Source organism: Schizosaccharomyces osmophilus, chromosome 2, assembly GCF_027921745.1.
Source record: "Schizosaccharomyces osmophilus chromosome 2, complete sequence".
Taxonomy (NCBI): Eukaryota; Fungi; Ascomycota; class Schizosaccharomycetes; order Schizosaccharomycetales; family Schizosaccharomycetaceae; genus Schizosaccharomyces; species Schizosaccharomyces osmophilus.
Genome location: NC_079239.1, coordinates 3,366,977 through 3,385,120, shown reverse-complemented (window position 1 = coordinate 3,385,120; position 18,144 = coordinate 3,366,977). Strand labels below are relative to the sequence as shown.

The 18,144-nt window shown below is 38.3% G+C and overlaps 8 protein-coding genes across 8 annotated transcripts; 5 read left to right on the top strand and 3 right to left on the bottom strand.

Moving 5' to 3' along the window:
* Positions 1–416: 416 nt before the first annotated feature.
* pob1 (Boi family protein) lies at positions 417–3,069 on the top strand (the record flags this gene model as incomplete). The annotated part of the gene is made up of 2 exons (XM_056182813.1): positions 417–548; positions 742–3,069. 2 exons carry the CDS (start codon positions 417–419, stop codon positions 3,067–3,069), a joined length of 2,460 nt encoding a protein of 819 aa, XP_056037996.1.
* Positions 3,070–3,987: 918 nt separating this feature from the next.
* Positions 3,988–5,022, top strand: spi1 (Ran GTPase Spi1; the record flags this gene model as incomplete). Its single annotated transcript, XM_056182812.1, has 3 exons — positions 3,988–4,110; positions 4,333–4,519; positions 4,685–5,022. The coding sequence occupies 3 exons, from the start codon at positions 3,988–3,990 to the stop codon at positions 5,020–5,022; spliced, it is 648 nt and encodes a 215-aa protein (XP_056037368.1).
* A 1,599-nt stretch (positions 5,023–6,621) lies between these two features.
* Positions 6,622–7,848, top strand: uap2 (U2 snRNP-associated protein Uap2; the record flags this gene model as incomplete). The annotated part of the gene is made up of 3 exons (XM_056182811.1): positions 6,622–6,729; positions 6,793–7,370; positions 7,413–7,848. 3 exons carry the CDS (start codon positions 6,622–6,624, stop codon positions 7,846–7,848), a joined length of 1,122 nt encoding a protein of 373 aa, XP_056037748.1.
* A 588-nt stretch (positions 7,849–8,436) lies between these two features.
* chr4 (SEL1/TPR repeat protein1, 3-beta-glucan synthase regulatory factor Chf3/Chr4) lies at positions 8,437–10,371 on the top strand (the record flags this gene model as incomplete). Its single annotated transcript, XM_056182810.1, has 1 exon — positions 8,437–10,371. One exon carries the CDS (start codon positions 8,437–8,439, stop codon positions 10,369–10,371), a length of 1,935 nt encoding a protein of 644 aa, XP_056037301.1.
* A 433-nt stretch (positions 10,372–10,804) lies between these two features.
* Positions 10,805–11,577, bottom strand: nop16 (ribosome biogenesis protein Nop16; the record flags this gene model as incomplete). The annotated part of the gene is made up of 2 exons (XM_056182809.1): positions 10,805–11,282; positions 11,432–11,577. The coding sequence occupies 2 exons, from the start codon at positions 11,575–11,577 to the stop codon at positions 10,805–10,807; spliced, it is 624 nt and encodes a 207-aa protein (XP_056037369.1).
* A 1,292-nt stretch (positions 11,578–12,869) lies between these two features.
* Positions 12,870–14,069, bottom strand: gnr1 (heterotrimeric G protein beta (WD repeat) subunit Gnr1; the record flags this gene model as incomplete). Its single annotated transcript, XM_056182808.1, has 1 exon — positions 12,870–14,069. One exon carries the CDS (start codon positions 14,067–14,069, stop codon positions 12,870–12,872), a length of 1,200 nt encoding a protein of 399 aa, XP_056037366.1.
* Positions 14,070–15,425: 1,356 nt separating this feature from the next.
* On the top strand, positions 15,426–16,931 carry gas5 (cell wall 1,3-beta-glucanosyltransferase Gas5; the record flags this gene model as incomplete). Its single annotated transcript, XM_056182807.1, has 1 exon — positions 15,426–16,931. One exon carries the CDS (start codon positions 15,426–15,428, stop codon positions 16,929–16,931), a length of 1,506 nt encoding a protein of 501 aa, XP_056037652.1.
* Positions 16,932–17,394: 463 nt separating this feature from the next.
* Positions 17,395–18,011, bottom strand: SOMG_04019 (mitochondrial thioredoxin family protein, implicated in sulfur cluster assembly; the record flags this gene model as incomplete). The annotated part of the gene is made up of 3 exons (XM_056182806.1): positions 17,395–17,508; positions 17,563–17,722; positions 17,806–18,011. 3 exons carry the CDS (start codon positions 18,009–18,011, stop codon positions 17,395–17,397), a joined length of 480 nt encoding a protein of 159 aa, XP_056038756.1.
* Between the last annotated feature and the right edge of the window lie 133 nt (positions 18,012–18,144).

The following is an 18,144-nucleotide window of genomic DNA, read 5'->3' as shown; positions in this document are numbered from 1 at the left end:
TAAACATATGTTGAATTTGAAAAGCCTAGTCTTTTAGGAAAGAAGATATGATTCTAATAAAAGCGCGACCTCCGTTTGAAGAGCAACAACGCAATTTGCTTTTGGACATTCCATTCGAAGTTTCCGAGTACTTGGAATTGAGCCGTCTTCTTCAGAATTGTTCTTTTTTTATATATGAATTATAAATCAAATAAAATATAACGATATGTCATGTATATACGGTAATCTTGTTACTGTGCTGCTTCATTCTAGTTTTAAAAATGAATAAGCATCAGTACATTCGGCTCCCTTATGTCTAATAACAACGTTTTCGTCTCTGTAAAAGGCAAAACCAGCCATCTGGCTAAGAACGAAACGCCGTTCAAAATATCTTTCAAACAACTACTGACTTTCATCCTTTTCGTTCCACCGCAAACATGGCGTCTGAACGGTTTGTAGTTGCTTTGCATTCGTTCCCTGGGAAAAGCAGTGACGAACTGCCATTAATTGAAGGGAATAAGTACCTGCTCATAAAAATGGACGAAGAATTTGGCGACGGATGGTGGGAGGTAAGTAAAACAGCTTTTGTTCCTATTGTACTTGTGTTTCACGAGCGGTTTTTTTTATGCTGGTGGATTGCCTGTCCTATAGCTTGCTCCTTTCACTCGTGAAACGCTTGTACTAGGAGTGATGACTTGTTTGTTAACGTTGTGTCTTTTAAAGGCAAAAAGCGAGATAATGTACTAACTAGTTTTTTTGTAGGCAGAAGACCAGGATGGAAATCGAGGTATTTTTCCTGCCTCACATGTCGAATTGTTGTCCAACGAGGTTCCTAATCATGAAAATGCTCGTAACGAAAAGGCAGACGTGTCAATTTCTACTACCGAACTTACCGAGACTTCCAGCTCCCGTTCAAACTTAACAGACTTGGAGGAACCCATCACCAAGCTAGACTCTCATGTTAGCTCTCCTCGCCCAGATACTGATGGAATGCCAAAACCAGAAAGCATCTCCCCAAACCATCCTAATGATCGTCTGCTTTCTCCTTCCTTAGATAAACGAGAATCATCCGATCTTGAAAAAGACTCTCTTGACAATCACCGTAATTCACACCCTAGTGCACAACAAAAGTGGAATGATAATTCCTCTCTTTCTAATTCACCTGACCTAGACAAATCATCTTCTAATAATGATCCTATGCGCAAGACTATTGATGATATTGAAAGCGCACTCCAAAACTTATCGACCGCTGAAGCCGATGAGCATAGCACCTCCCCACTACCAATTTTAAATTATCGATCACCATCTTCTCTTGGTCTTACTGAAAAAGTTCAAAATCTCCCTCACTGGTCTACAGCAGAGGTCATAGATTGGTTAAAAAATGCCGGCCTTGGATCTGTAGCTCCTAATTTTGTGGAGAATGAAATCAATGGTGAGATATTGCTTAATACGGATTCTAGTGTTTTGAAGGAATTAAATATAACATCTTATGGAAAAAGATTTGAAGTTTTACGTAAAATCCAGCAACTCAAAGACACCTATCAGCAAACACTTTCTGAAAGTTACCCAGAGTTTCCTGGCAACTACTCTGAATCGCCTAGTCCGGATATAATGTCTCCGAGGGCAGACTTTGGTGACCCGACCTTAGTTCCATCCTCTTCCAATTATGATTCCAACAATGAATCTAGCGCTAGTTCAAATCGTATGAGCGTACTTCCTACTTTGTCTCATATGTTGGTTTCTCCTGATTTTGAAGAATACGGCAACAATAAATCTGAGAAATACATCCCTCCTCTGTCGACTAATCGCACTCGAGGAGAAAATAAGGCTCCATCTGTAAAGCCACCTAGTGCCTCTCGCTTGTCATCTTCCGTTCCCTCACGTACTTCACCTATCACCAAGCGTCCATCGCCTTCAGAGTCTTCTCACTCAACCCATGGCTCTTCTCGTTTAGCACAGGTGCCGAACGAACATGCTAATGGTCGTAGTGACTCTGCTTCATTGCATCCACCAGCTGATCCCAAGCTGTATACCCCCCAGCCTTCAACTACATACACTCAATCTCCTAACGTTATACAGCCCAAGGGAAGTAAGAAACCTGCTGGTTTAACAAGATTAAAAACCGATACAGTAGAAGGATCTTCTTCAACAATCCCAGCACGAGATCTCTCGGCATCTACTAAACCTGGCGAACCTGCCGTGATAAGCCCCTTGAATTCGGCTTCCTCAGGACATCTGCCAACTCTTACCTCACAAAAATCACCTTCTCTTGACAATGCTAAGAGCCCTTCGAGTACAAAGAAACCTCTCGTCCAAAAAATGCTATCTGCTACAAACGTCAAGTCTTCATCCGATAACGGGCAAAAAACATCAAATTTGAAAATTTCTACTCCCACTTCACTGTCTTCTTCGGTTTCAGATGTTCCTAATTCTGCGCCCTTAGGAAAGGAACCAATTGGGAAACGAAAGTCGAAACGCGATATCTTTGGAAGACAGAAAATTTTACCTACTGGTATCAGTGAAGGACTTACAGATATTCCAGTTAAGGAAGCGATGAAGACTGCTGACTGCCATGGTTGGATGCGTAAACGAAGCGATCGTTATGGTGTATGGAAGGCGAGGTATTTCGTTTTGAAGGGTACTAGACTTTCTTATTACCACTCTTTGAATGATACTTCTGAAAAAGGATTGATTGACATAACTTCTCACCGTGTTTGCAAAGTTGAAGATTTGGTTTTAAGTGGTGGTAAAACCGCTATTAAATTGGCACCACCGGCACCCGGTGCGGCAAAGGCTGCTGTAATGTTTACACCTCCAAAAGTACATTACTTTATCTGTGAAAGTAAGGATGATATTAATCGATGGTCATCTGCATTCTTGAAGGCTACGGTAGAGCGCGATATGTCGGTCCCTGTATTAACAACAACAAGAATGCAAACGATCTCTTTAAATAAAGCCAAGGAACTTCGTACGCGACCTCCTTCACTATTGATGGATGAACAAGCAGAGCCGGACCTGCCTTCCTCCATCGGTTTAAAGAAGAATGCCAAACAAAAGGGTAAAGAACCCGTGAGACAACCTGCTAAGTAATATGAATGAATGATATGCGTAGATTTGCTGATTGTATAAAAGTTTACGATTAGTCAAAGCTTGACTCGAATTTTGAAAACAGAGTGGGGAATATCGATGGTTCTAAATTTTTTTTTGTTTCAAGGAATTGACAAGCTTTACGTGTTTTCTTACTGTTTTAAAAATAATCTACTTCTTGGAACTTAAACAATTTAATGTTGAGTTTTGCGTCTTAACGATTAACTTCTTCAACTTGCCCACACGTTCCATTTGAATCCTCACTGGCTGCGGATCCAATTTAATTTAAGATGTTTAACGAGCATACGTTTTTTTTTCTTTCATTATATAACTAGGAGTTAAGTATATTTGTGATACGTCGCACTCTCTCTTTTCTCTTTTATAAAAGTAATGAGCTTCCTTTGGATTTGTGTTTGACCGAAGACTTCTTGTCATATGTTTTATTGCTATATATATAGTTTTTTATTTAATAAGTCAAGTTGATTTTGTCGAACCCAATTTTCCCGATTTTCATAACCAAACTGACCCTCTACTTCGCATGTTAACCTATTAAGAGCTCATACGCGTTAAACCTCAAACGATCAAAGTCTCACAACTTGAGGACAATAATTTTACAATTACTTGCATCATCAGCGTAAGCTTGTTCCATCTCTCCATCCAACTTCTTGTTTTTCGTACGAAGCAATCCTCTTTTAAATGTCTTTCTGTCACTACACTACCTTATTTACTGCACTCGTTAATTCACCGAATCCTCTAAGAAGGTGCTCTACCCTTCCCATTCTGTCGGATTCCAAAGAAGCTAATACGATAGGGTTAGGGTTTCCTTTGTGCAGGACTCGCTCTCATATAAAAATTACGCTACACTAAATTTTTCCCTTAACCAAACTCAGGTAGTTTCGGTGCATTAAGAAAAAAGGAAACATGGCTCAACAAAACATTCCTACCTTTAAGCTTGTTCTCGTAGGAGATGGTGGTACTGGTAAAACCACTTTCGTCAAACGCCATTTGACTGGTGAATTTGAAAAGAAGTACATTGCTACTTTGGTATGTAGATTTCCATGAATTAGCATGATTGTAGAATCAAGTGCTTTCAAAGACGCGTCGACAAAATATGTTTGACTCTTTGTAAACTTGTGTTTGTTTTTTCACAATTTGGGCAAAGGTTGGACCGCTGTCGATGGATTTGAGTTGAAATGAGCGTCTTCATGTTAGATTATACATGGAAGATTCTGAGTATAAAAAAGCGTGAAATACTAACGTGTTTAGGGTGTCGAGGTTCACCCCTTACACTTCCACACCAACTTTGGTGAACTTTGCTTCAACGTCTGGGACACTGCTGGCCAAGAGAAGCTCGGTGGTCTTCGTGACGGTTATTATATTCAGGGTCAATGTGGTATTATTATGTTTGATGTTACTTCTCGTATCACTTACAAGAACGTTCCTCACTGGTGGCGTATGTTAATTTGAAGAATGAGGTGGACATGAAAGGATTGAATATGAATCAGAGCATTTACTAGCATTGAATGGCTGTTGATTGATTTTAATTTAAGATTCAATTCTTTTCTTTCTGCTAACTCATGTGTCGAGACAAAAAGGGGGTTACTAACATTCTTCATAGGTGATCTTGTCCGTGTTTGTGAAAACATTCCCATTGTCCTCTGCGGTAACAAGGTTGATGTTAAGGAGCGTAAGGTAAAGGCTAAGGCCATCACCTTCCACCGCAAGAAGAACCTCCAATACTATGACATCTCCGCCAAGTCTAACTACAACTTCGAGAAGCCTTTCTTATGGCTTGCCCGTAAGTTGGTTGGTAACCCCAACTTGGAATTTGTTGCTTCTCCTGCTCTTGCTCCTCCTGAGGTTCAAGTTGACCAGCAATTGTTGGCTCAATACCAACAAGAAATGAACGAGGCTGCTGCTATGCCTCTTCCTGACGAAGATGATGCTGATTTGTAGATTAGCTCATTGTCTTGGTCTCCTACTAATTGGAAGCGGGTTGCATTTCCGTCTACGTGTTTTCAAGAGAGCTTTGGTTACGGTTGAAAATACCCCTTTTTCAATTTGAAGAAAAATTAATTTCAGTCTACTTTTTACTTGATTAAAATATTATGGGGTTTATTAAATTTGGATGTTGGTCTTTTGTTGCTTATTTTTTTGGAAAGTGTAGCTTTCGTAAAATTTTATGTAGACGTTTATTTCAAGTAATATCGTGGGTAGCCGTGCTTCGTTTCGTTCATTCGTCTCGAATGTTGTCGTCCTTACGGGTGTCCATTTGGTAAGCACGGGCAAAGTTTTCTTGATTGTCTGATGAAAGCTTGAACAACCATTGGTATATGTCGCCCACGAGACGATTGCAGTTTATGGCTCCAGTACTTGGAATAGAAAAAGGCCTAAACAGGTTAGGCCGTTTTCATCTAACAATTGCTGAAGGGTTGCATTGCGTATACTTATGGCACATTTTACCCATGAAGAAAATGATTTAAAGAAACGAAAGCCTTGGCTGCTCTTTCCGACAGCATTGCGTGAAACGTGAAAAGAAAAGCAATACCCGCAATTCACATCTCTAATTATACTGCTTCGGGGAAACATAAACTTCCTTCTAATTAGAGAATTCCAATTAAGTCATTGTGAGAATGCTTTGCTTCAGGCGGATACGAAAGTGAACGTGAAAAATCTAAAAAGGTGGGCAACAAACAAACCATAGCAAGCTTGTTTTAAATTCTGTTTTCGAATTCTTTCCTTGATATATTAGTAGGAAAGTTAGATCCTTTATACTAGTGCACGCAATAAATTTGCCCATACTTCTTGTCAGCTGAATCAATGACTACAAGACAGCAACTTGTACAAACATAATTAATACAATCCGGGCGTAAACGACAAAAAATACCGATTAAAAGATAACTTTCATTAGCTTCTGGGTTAAAACGTGATTCATTATTTGTGCACGCACCTGCGGCGGTATTGTTTATTTCGAAAGGCTCTTTCACGTACGTACTTTAAGCTGGTGTTACTATCATTTTTGTGATAGCAGTATTACCTATCCAGCTCATGAGTCATTCCTTTGCATTTTATAATATTTGATGAAAAAAAAAAAGACTCTACGTAGCATCCACGATGTGTTCGCTCTGGTTTCCAATTGATCCCTCAGTTATGTAGTGGAGAAAAAATTTAGCTTTTAATTTTTTTTTCCTTTTTCATTAAAAGCTTTTGACAGCACATGCTGTTTTCACAAGTCAATTGGGTAAATCCGATGAAACCTTCATTCCGCTACACATGATCATGGAGTATTGCGTTTAAAACCATTAAAACACTTTCCTTTATCTTGTTTGTTAGTATGCGATTTCCTTCTGTTTATAGCATAGCATGCTAAAACTCAAAAACGAGTTTTTTTGTTGTTTTGAAGAGGATGTATTAAGTTTTTGTGGCAGTATTTTTATCTTTTTACAAGAATTTGTTATAATTAAGAAATGATAAATTTTGAGATAATCCTTTTTTGCTGACTCTCATTATGGTTTCCAACTGCCACATCGTTTTATCGTCATCCAGAAGAAACGAATGTCTTCACAGCCGGTTTGGGATGCTCAAGTACAAAGATGGAGATGTTTAGGACCTCAAGAACAGCAATTGGTATATATTGATGAAGAAAAGTCATGGAAGGAATACGTATGAAACATGAGTTTGTTATTACAAAGAAATCAAGCAAGACAGATCCCCTAACGACTCAAGGATTTTGAGAATAAGAAGTTTTTAGGTAGCTTTCCTGTTGAATCTAATGCAGACGATAATTCTGCTGAGAAGGGTGCAGAAGAGACGTCAGAAACGATAAGTGAAAAGAAGAGAGAATACCCAGATGAATCATACTCAGAAGAGCAGCAACCCGATGCCTCAGTGAAAAGAACAAAAAAAGAAGAAACTTCATCAAACAAGGATGAAACGCTTGCACCAATCAATAAGGCTATTTATGTTTCCGGTCTTCCCAAAGACGTGACAGTATCAGAAGTGAAAGAAGTATTTTCCAAATGCGGAATCATCGCCGAAAACGTTGATACAGGTACGCCTAGAATTAAATTGTATACAAATGAGGACGGTACGTATAAGGGAGACGCCTTGATCGTTTTCTTTCGAAGCGAAAGTATTCAATTGGCAGAACAGCTATTCGACGATACCGAATTTCGACTTGGCTCAGGAGTAAAGATGAAAGTTCAAGAGGCTAGTATTGATTACAAAAAGGAAAAGTCTGTAAATCGGGATGTCAGCGATTCGGTCAAGAAGAAGGTCCAAAGAAAGCGACAGCAACAATTACAGTAAGCTCTTCTACAAATTACTGTTTACTAATTCATTTCTAGAAAAATCTCGTCTTGGGGAGAAGTTGAAGAAGAAGTTGATGAAAAAAGAAGAAAGCGTTTTGGGAAAATATTGGTTTTGAAGCATATTTTTACATTGAAAGAACTGGATACCCAGCCTGAACTGTTACTTGATTTAAAAGAAGACATCACAGCTGAGGCCGAAAAATGTGGACGCGTTACCAATGTGGCATTATATGATCAAGAGCCGGATGGCGTTGTAACGATTCGATTTTCAAACAACGAAGAGGCAGAAGAATGCATGCGATTAATGCAAGGTAGATACTTTGATGGAAGAATTGTGGAAGCATCTATATATGATGGGAAAACGCGATTCCGAAAGTCTGGGAAGCAGAGTTTCGAGAATGACGAAGATGAAGAGCACAGGTTAGAGAGGTTTGCAAGCTGGCTAGAAAAAGGCGAGAAAGATGATCAGTGATTTGAAAGCATGTCAATCGAAAGTTCATTAGTATAGCAATAATGTAGCATAACAATAAGTGTATTTCCTTTTCTTCTAAATTTCACGCAAATAAGAAGCCTTCATTAAAAGTACAAATTGTATGTTATCGACGATGAACTGTTTGCTTCCTCCTTTTTACCCATCACCAATACCTATAGTACCCAAGCCATTGTTTTAATTAATTTTATTTTTCTTCACTATTGCTAATACTCACCAATGTTCGTCTAAATTATCAACTTCGATAAATTATATTCAAACGTTAGGTAACATATTAATTGTCACTCAAAAACTTGGCTGGCTATCCCATCTCATCCTATCCCTTTCCTTCAATTTCGTATTTGTGAAGTTCAAACCATCACCAGTACGGATGATACATTGTTTCGTGTTTAAAATAAAGGAAGTTGTTTAGACGCTTTTGAAAGGAGACCGAATTTTCAAAAAAAGTGGCCTTTACCAAATAAAAGACAGGAGCTTTCTATAAGCTCCTTGCATATTATTTTAAATACTCTCTTTTTACGTGTTTTTCTCTCTTTCCACCTGTTGCCCTTTATTTATAATTTCTTTAGAATGTATTCCGACGGCGCCGAATACTCAAGAGGAACCGCAGTTGCACCAGAAATGTCAAGTCCTGTACGGGCTGCTAGTGCAAGTACCGGTAATTTAAGCCGAATACGTTCCCGCAATCGTTCAACTTTGAGTACTTCTATGCAGTCCGATCCTCATTTGGCTTCTAGAATCGGTGCTTTTTATCTTAACAATGTTCAGTCGAACATACCGTTTGAGACGGATAAAATAACTCCAGCTTACGGTATAGGTGATATGATCGCACCTGAAATGAACGATTCCGGGGATCAAAAAGTTCCGAGTGTTAGTAGTAAAAAGGTCGGTCTTTATTCACGCCCAAATGTATCTTCTTCTAGCATGCTATTGACTATCAAACGAGCTACATCTGCAGATTCGCCTCAAGACAAGCAACTAAATGACAATCCTGCAACTAAAAACTTAATGCCTAAGAAGTCCTTGTCTACTACTTTTACACCTACTCCGTCTCGGATTTCTCATGAAGTTTTACCTGCTACTACTTTTCCAGCACAATCAACCGACTCTTTACAGCGCAACACCACACCAAGGCATTCTTCTCCATTACAAAAACAGGTCTCGACTGATTTACCTTTTACTTTACCTATCTGCGAAGAGGAGCAGCTAGATTGGATTCGCGAAAATGAAGATTTGGTACATTCTATGAACCCTGACGATTGTTTAGAATGGGCAGAGTACGTCCTTCGTTTTACATTGGTTCATCTTCCTTATTTGCAATCTTATGATACCGAAAATTATGACGAAATTGACTACTTGGAGAATGTATGTGAAATTGCACTCGATAAATTTCGTGAATATTCAAGAGCCGAGAATCCTCGTGCTCTCTATTTTGATGCTTACACTTATGAGTCTGGTGCCTTTGATGTTGAAGTTGACCTTCAACAAGCTTGGGAATTGTATTCTGCTTCTGCCAAACTCGGCTATACTCGAAGTCTCTATAGACTAGGTGTAATTTTAGAGGATCAAGGAAGTCTTCAAGAGGCCGTTGAATACTTCGAGGAGGGTGCTAACTCCAAAGACAGTGCTTCTTGTTGGAGATTAGCTTTATTAATCCTTGAAGGAATGCTTGATAATATTGGAACATATGCTCAGCAACGCACTCGTGGTCTTCAGCTTTTGGAACAGAGTGCTAATACTGCCGATGCTGATGTTCCTTCTGGTTTGTATAGTTATGCCCTTATAAATTTACATAAGCATCCAGGATTGGTTGATTTAGATGCAGAAGGATTAGAAGTTCCTCTGAACGAGCGACGTGCACTAGAGTCCTTTGCGCGGGCGGCATTCATGGGACAATCTTCTGCTATGCTGCGTATGGGTGCAGTTTATGAATTTGGTAAATATGGATGTTTCAAAAGTCCAAAGTATTCTGTATTTTATTATTCTGCTGCCTCTAAGCAAGGCGAAAGCGAAGCTGATTTTGCACTTGCCAAGTGGTATTTAAATGGTGGTGCCGGTGTACCAGTTGACGAAGATCAAGCCTTCGTACATGCCGAGAGAGCGGCAATGGCAGGAAACTCCAATGCACAGTTCTTATTGGGATATATCTTTGAAAGTAAAAATAATTCAGAACAAGCTCTTTATTGGTATACGGAAGCTTCTAATAATGGACATGCCGAAGCTGCTGAGAATTTGAAGAATCTGAAAGAACTGTTGAAGAATAGTCCAGCAGAATATGTCCCTCCTACTACTACGTCGACTCAGTCCCATCGTGCTGCAGATTATAGTAGTGCTCCTTCAACTCCCTATGTTAGTTCTCAATCGCAGGGCGATACTTCTAATGCGGGCACTACGAAGCCTATCCCTGGGACCTTGCCGGAACAGCCTGTAGTACAAAAGGTACCAGTTACTAAGAAGACGAAAAAAGCTAAATTTCGTAAACATTTTAATTGTGTGATAGCCTAAATTGAAGGAGATGAAATAGCATACAGCTTTGAAATTTCCTAGAGCATAGTCAACATTGCATTTAGTGGCAGATTATCTACTCTAACAAACCATTAGCATTACGAATTATGGGAACATACACTTTATGATCATTGTCATCATGCCCGTGGATGACTATTTATTAAAAGTGTATAGAAACTTGAATCTTTTACTTTTTATAACCACGGGTGATTTGATAGTTATTGCATTTTTAATCTCCACAGCTGCCAAAGTATAGCACTCGTTTTCAGATACTTTCGGTTGTACATGCATTGTGGTAGCACGAAATATTAGATGCTGCTGCTATATGATATATGAGAAATGAGATGTTATTTAAATCTTTTCATCCAAAAAACCTAACCCAATATTGTATTAAATACACTTTAATAAATGAGACTGTAAAATTACATATCTCTTATGCTTGCATACGGCTGTACATTTGCTTAAGCTTGGCAGAGCTTATGAGTTTCGGGTTCAACTTCATATCTTTTGACATGCTCTCGAAATTATCGGGGCCATACTTCTTTAGTAGTTTAGTCATGTAAGACAACTCAAAGGCACTCAAGGGAAGTTTCTTACGAGGTTTATCTTTCCGTGAGGCTTCTTCTTCTAATTTCCTTGTGACTTCAGTCTTGGCCGGGACAGCTTTCACATCTTCATCTAGAATATCATCAAAAGTACGCTCTTTACCATGAATAATTTCAATGATATTTCCTTCATCATCTCTTCGAACAATAGCCTCTCCAGGACCCAAGCTTTTACGAAGTTCTTCTAACTCGTCTTCGGTAGGTTCGCCCTTGTTTTTATTCGTTTCAGGTTTGGGATCTGGGTTGATTTTTTCTTTACCACCCGTAACATAATTGGGAGTGACTACAAGACCCATTCGCTCGTAACTATACAAAAAAGTTAGCATATGAATCCATAAAATGTCAGCAAAGTTTCTCAATGACTTCAAAACAGAGTTGACACAAAATATGAGCAAACGCTTTAATATCGTCTGGTGCTTCCTTTCTTCGTCCTTAATCAACAATGAAAAACTTACTTCTGCGTTAATGTAGCATGTATATCCCAATTCTCACGAACAATACCATTACCATAAAGTTTTGCTTTTGCTTTTTTGTTGTGATTCTTTCTCGTCAATCGAGGTTGATTGGAACGCTGTTTTTTCCTTTGCGTTGGAGTTACCATTTTGAATAATTAAAAGATGAATCGAATAAGAAAAAGATAGGCAATTGAATCGCCTAATTTTCAACTTTTCTTATGTAGTCACCTGTTTGGTTCTGGGTTCGTTCAAACACTAACAGAAGAAATCACTTTGAATCACTGTTCTTCGGACAAAAGCTTGTTAAAATGAATCTCAATTCTTAAATAGTTGTAAAAAATCGAAAAAAAAAAACAGCTTAGTACAGAACTTCGTCCTTAAACAGGTAAAAATCAAAATTTTGATAGACTCACGTTGTAAGTCGTCCAAGTGCATAATACATATATAGTGAATCTAGGTTTGGTTCATTATAATTATATAACACTTTTGTGAACTGTCGTTATACTCAAATAAACGTTACCTGGGTATTGTTACTTTTCGTAAAGGAATATGTTTATTTACTTGGCGTGAAATATAAAAGATGAAAGGTCTTTTTGGTATGTTTTATGTTTTGTAAGTATACAAATAAAAAAATTTTAAATGTAGATTTAATCTGCAATTACGAGTTCCGTTAAGATTACTGTTTAACTAGTATAGCTTCACTTCGTGAGAGTATATTGTTATTGAACTAGTTCAATATTTGGCTTGTCTTTTTATGGTCTGCATGATGAATATAATAACAATTATATATTTTTTTTATAGAAATCCAATATTCTATAAACTGCTTCTCTTTTGCGTTTACTATAAGCTTGAGTAAGCTTTTGTCATTTTCAAGTGGTGTCGTTATGACAGTTTGATTCAAAGAGCTTTGTAGTTCAAGTTTACAGGAGTTGTTATTTTATCCATTAATTGTTTGAAAAATACACTCAAATTGTAAATATATTCTGCTTACATCCCAGGTAATAGTACCTTAATACTTTTCAATGGTTACCTAACAAGTTGCATTATCAAGTAGTCTTTAATATTCAAAATGCGTTCTGGCACTTATTATAGAACCTGTTTATGCTTTCAAAAGCTTAAATATCAGTTCCTTTATTCTATACAATGTCATATGAATACACTATTAGAAGCGACATTAACGATATAAATACATGGGTTATTGGTATGAAATTCCATAACGAATATTTGAAGCTTGAATGATTTCACCAGGTACTCCTGGAATCAGTTTTGGCTTCCTTTGATGGTTTCTTCATCTCGGGATAAATGATTCCGTAGGATGACATTTCCAATCTGTCTGTTCAATTTTGATGGGAAAAGATATATTGTTATATTATTCTTTCGAATCTTGTTTTTGAGTGATATAATCCTTTTAGAAAAGTTTGACGATCTGAAATTCCGTTTAAGGGAAAGCATTGTTCATCCCCCAGAGTTGAAGAGAAGAGAATGCGGAATTCCAATACTCCATTGAAGAAAATCCGTCTTCATCATCCATAATATCGGATCTTCTACCATAACACAAAGCAAGTAAAGAAGAATCCAAAGGGTGCTTCTGGACAGCTGCTACTGTTACGTTTCTTTGATCTGTTACGTTGATTTTTTCAACAAGTTCAGTCCCCTGCCAAACTGAGACACAACCATCAGTGCCTCCACTTATGAGTCCTTCATATCCAAAAGTGTCAAATGACATCCTTTGGTTGGTGTCGCCTTTATGATCTTTTAATTCATATAGCATATCCTGCGCGTAACGAGTATCCCAAACTTCAATTTGGGTACTTTTTCGACTGCCCACATACATCTTACACCCGTCTGGCGACCATTTCATACACGTAATTCCGGTACCAGTCGCCAACGAAAACTTGAGTTGACATGGCCTGCTCCCATAATTGTCATAAATACCAACGGTATTATTGAAGGTCCCCAAAGCAACTGTCCGAGGGTTTTGAGGATTAAGACATATGCTGGATTGAACTCCGTCGAGTGTGGGTTCCCACGTCGAGAATCCATGTCCGCTAGTTGGTGTTGTAGAAACAGGAGACTTTTGACCTTGATGTACATTGAATAAGTACACATTGTCTGTTCCACCAGCTATTAAATACTCACCATCTGGAGTAAAATCCATGCAATGAGAGCCAGTGAATTGTTCACGGTGGTCGACTATGTAAAACGAAGATACTCTTTGTTGCTTTGCAATGTTATAGAGTTGGATAGGATAGTCTTTAGTGGAGAACGCAAACAAATCAGAATCTTGCTTTTCATTGTTCTGGAAGGGATGCCATGCAAAGCTATATACGCATTCTGAAGGGGTGACAGCTTTTTTCTCATCCTTACCAAGTATAAAAGCTTGCTCTTTCGTATCAGTGTCTCTTGTAGAAATTGGCCAATTCGTCAGTTTTTGATTTTCCGTCAACGCTAGTATGCTTCTACCGCCAGGCGACCACTTCAGCGTTTGAAAAAAGTTTAAACCTTTTGAGGATTGAAGGCTAGGACGCACGTACTCTATGTCGAAACGATCGTATCGTCTCCAAGGAGGCAGCACTTTATGAGCCAAGTTATGTTTGAGTTCATCTTCTCTTTGAATAGGAAAGTTTGTGTTGGACATTGATCGATCAAAGCCGCAAGAATCAAGTTTCCATGAATCCCAAACGTTACAGATCAACTACTCCTCATTTGTTGTTTTTGCTGATGAATCCTCTATTATTTTTCAATAAATCCAACCAACTAGATCCTCTCTGGTAAATATAGGCACCTGAAATTTTGGATCCAAGAGACAGAAAAATGTTGTTGCTGGAGGTGCACACGATTAACATGCTGGAAAGCTATTACGGGACGGTTTTCGACTAATAATTTATCTCCTTTCAGAAGGTCTTGAATTTTATAGAGGATCTTTTTTTTTTTTTTTTTTCCAACAGTACAGCTCTTACTTGTGTACCTGAGTGATGATTACTAGTAACGTGAGGTTTCTTAAAAAACTCTTCAGGAAGTGTCTAAAAAAGAAAAGTAATTTATAAGATGAAAAGTCGCTAGTTTGGTAATCGGTCAAATTGTTTGTTTAATGGTGTTCCAAGACAGTGAATACTCTGATATTACAACCCTTCTGTTCTAGTTTACTTGCAAATCCATATTACAATGTCTTGAGTATTTATAAGTATGTTGTCTAAATTCTATAACAGCAATTTCTATAACATTAGCACCAATTCTACCATTTGAAATCAATTTCTTTGTTCACTTATCGAGTTAAACACGAATCGTTAAATATTGACCAACTTATCGCGGTTTCTGTTTTATATTATCTGTTTATCTTTTGTTTTTATTCATTACTACTGCATTTTTTTTCCTTTTTCATTATTAGGGGTTTTGTCTTTCATGACATTCACATTGTTTACTGTTTGTTTACATAGAGGTCGGATATTTGTTTACGCGTTTGTTTATGTCAACGCGTCTCATTTGTAACAAGTAAAATCTCTCATTTTCAGTGATATTTGAAAGGGAAAAAAGGAAATAGCATCCTATAATGAAAGGAAAATAATTCTTGTTCAAATTATTCTTTGATTCTCTGGAGAAGTCGGTTTTTCCATTTGTTTGGGTTGGCATACTAAGCTACTGGTCGTCATGGCAATGCCGCGTCTTAACCCTCGTAATATACGAAGTGGGACATGTCGGCAACGGCAGCACAGTGCCCCATTATATAAGATGGTTTTTATCACCTTTAGTACTTGGCATCTACCAACACGACAAAGTTATATAGAAATTTATTCTATATCTTTGAATTGATTCACAGAATCAGTAAGCTTTTTTCTTTTTCTTTCTTTCTTTTGAAAAAGGCCATTCTTTTTTCTTCTCCACAAATTTCTTTCTTTAGTTGTTGGAGTTTTTCGTTCATTTATTTCTGAATTTGCATTCTTTTATTTGACGTTCCTATCTTCATTTTAAACTTTTTTCTTTTTCTTTATAAAGTATGAACTTTTTACAGTTTTTAGCGCATTCTGTCGCATTGATGGCGATCGGACGCGTCGTGAGTGCCAGCACTCCTCATCTTGAAATTCGCGGTAACGCATTCTTTAATAGCGAATCTAATGAGCGTTTCTACATTCGTGGTGTTGATTATCAACCGGGTGGCTCTTCATCGACTACTGACCCATTGGCTGTTACCGAAAATTGTCAGCGTGATATCCCTTACTTGAAGGACTTGAACATCAATACAATCCGCGTGTATCAAGTAGACAACATGGCCAACCACGACGAATGTATGAAGGAACTTGAAGATGCTGGCATTTATGTTCTCTTGGATTTAGCAACCTCGAAGAACTCGATTTCTCGTTTGGATGCTGCTGGAAGTTACAATGCCATCTATTTGCAGGGCATCTTTGCTAGTGTTGATGCCTTCAAGGGTTATGACAATGTTTTGGGGTTCTTTGCTGGTAATGAGGTTGCCAATGAACCCAAGAATGCTGCTACTACTACTTGGGTCAAGGCCGCTCTCCGTGACACCAAGAAGTATATAAAGAATAATTCGAAGCGTCAAATTCCTGTTGGTTACTCCGCTGCAGACGTTTCTGAAATCCGTCTCCAATCTGCCGACTTCTTTGCTTGTGGTGATGACTCTGAAGCTCGTGCTGACTTTTACGGTATGAACATGTACGAATGGTGTGGTAGCGGGTCTAGCTTTAGCTTGTCTGGGTACGACCAACGTATGAAAGAATTTGCCAATTATTCTATTCCCTTGTTCTTTTCCGAGTATGGTTGCAATACCGTTAGCAAGGAATCTGATGGTACCCCTGATCGCCCTTTCGATGAAGTGGATGCTCTCTTTTCCGACCAGATGTCATCCGTCTTCTCTGGTGGTTTGGTTTACGAGTACTCTGAAGAGGGAAGCAACTATGGTTTGGTCACTGTTAACGGCGACTCTGTTAAGACCAGTAAAAACTATGAAACTTTGAAGCAGAAATACGGAAACGCTGCCAAATTTAGCGGTGACAACGGTTACAACAAGGATCCTCAGACTATTAACTGCCCACCCGACGATAATGACTGGAAGAGCTTCCCTCTTCCCTCTACGCCTTCTGAGGCCGAACAATTTATTAAAAGCGGTGCAGGCCAACCTTTGGGTTTGAATGCTCCTTCTAACCAAGCTAGTGGCAGCAACGGTACCGCTTTGGTTAATGCTGGTGCTCATTCTTCTTCCACCAGCGTTGACGTTGAAGCAGTAGCCATCCCTACTCAAGCTCCTGAAAGCAGTTCAACTGGTTCTGGCTCTTCAAGTGCTAGTGGCTTGACTAGCTCTGCTCCAATTTCAAGATCTAACTCTAACTCCACCAGCTCTGGTTTTAACACGAGTAATATCTCTGGCGGTGCTAAGTCCGGCTCTCATCAAGGGAGCACATCTTCTGCTCCCCACGTTCAAATGACTGGTGTTTCCATTGCTGCTTTGCTTATTGGAGCTATGGCATTTATCGTTTTGTAAGGTGTTTTCGATTTTCAAATCTTTAATTACCTTTTATATCTGTATGAGGCATATCAGGAAGCATGCATCTGCACCATTTGCACATTTTTTACATTTATTTTATATACTTCATAAGACATTTTGCATATTCATAATCATATATATTTTGCATATTTGAATTCATTCTCCGTTGTTTTTGCTTGTGGTCTTAAGTGATCAATAGTATAGAAGTTGCATTAGTATTCACATGAAGCTTGCGGGTTGATATTTGAGTCGTACAGTAGCAAACATCCTTTGAGAACTAGTCATGATTTACGGATATAGTTCAATTTTAATAAGACTAACATTTTTCATTCATAAAAAGTTGCGACTCTTAACTGCTGATTTGGAAATGTACATTAAAAAAGGACGTAAAAAAGTGTGATCTTCTGGCATACGGGTAGACAAAAACTTTGGAAGAGCTAGCATAGTAAAAAGATTAAATTCATTTAGAGAATTCTTTGGATATTACTTGCTTGATCGACTCTTTCGTAGCATCTGTGTGAATTTTATCATTAAACCAAAAGGCTGGCGCACCATAGCAAGCTCCCAAACATTCCTAGGGTTAAAATAATTAGTTGTCCATCTTTTAAAGACATTTATCAAAACTTACCGTCGTTTTAACCTCGACTCCGTATTGAGAAACAAGAGATTGAGCTGCTTCATATATACCATTCTCCCGCTGTTTTGCCTTTTGACAGCACATCCAAGAATCACAAATTCGCAGTTGTGGGGCACAAGGGCGCCATTGGAATGATGTGGGATATGCTAAGCTGTTTGTAAATAGGTTAGTCAAAAACGAATGGTGAATAAAAAATCCCATTCGAAAATGAGAAGCAAAATATTATAAGCGTACACAAGAGAATGAACTTGTTCAAATGAAAGATTAGTAGCATTGGCTATCTCATGCATTGCTGAAGGGGGAATCCATGTACCATGCTGTCTTTGGGCTAAGTCCAGTAGAGGAATTAAAGAAGCTCTTTCCCGGCCGGGAGGATAACGAGAGACGAGCCTCTTTACAATCTGAAGGTTCTCAGGAGTGAAAAAGCGTACTGGCTTCATGTTTGTTGCAATGTATTCACACTTCAACAGTTTTCAAAATACCGAAGTAAACCAAAACTGAATAGAAACTTATATAAATAGAGAATTGAAAAATATTTGATTTGTCTTAGAAAAGCGTTCTGTCTTTTCCATG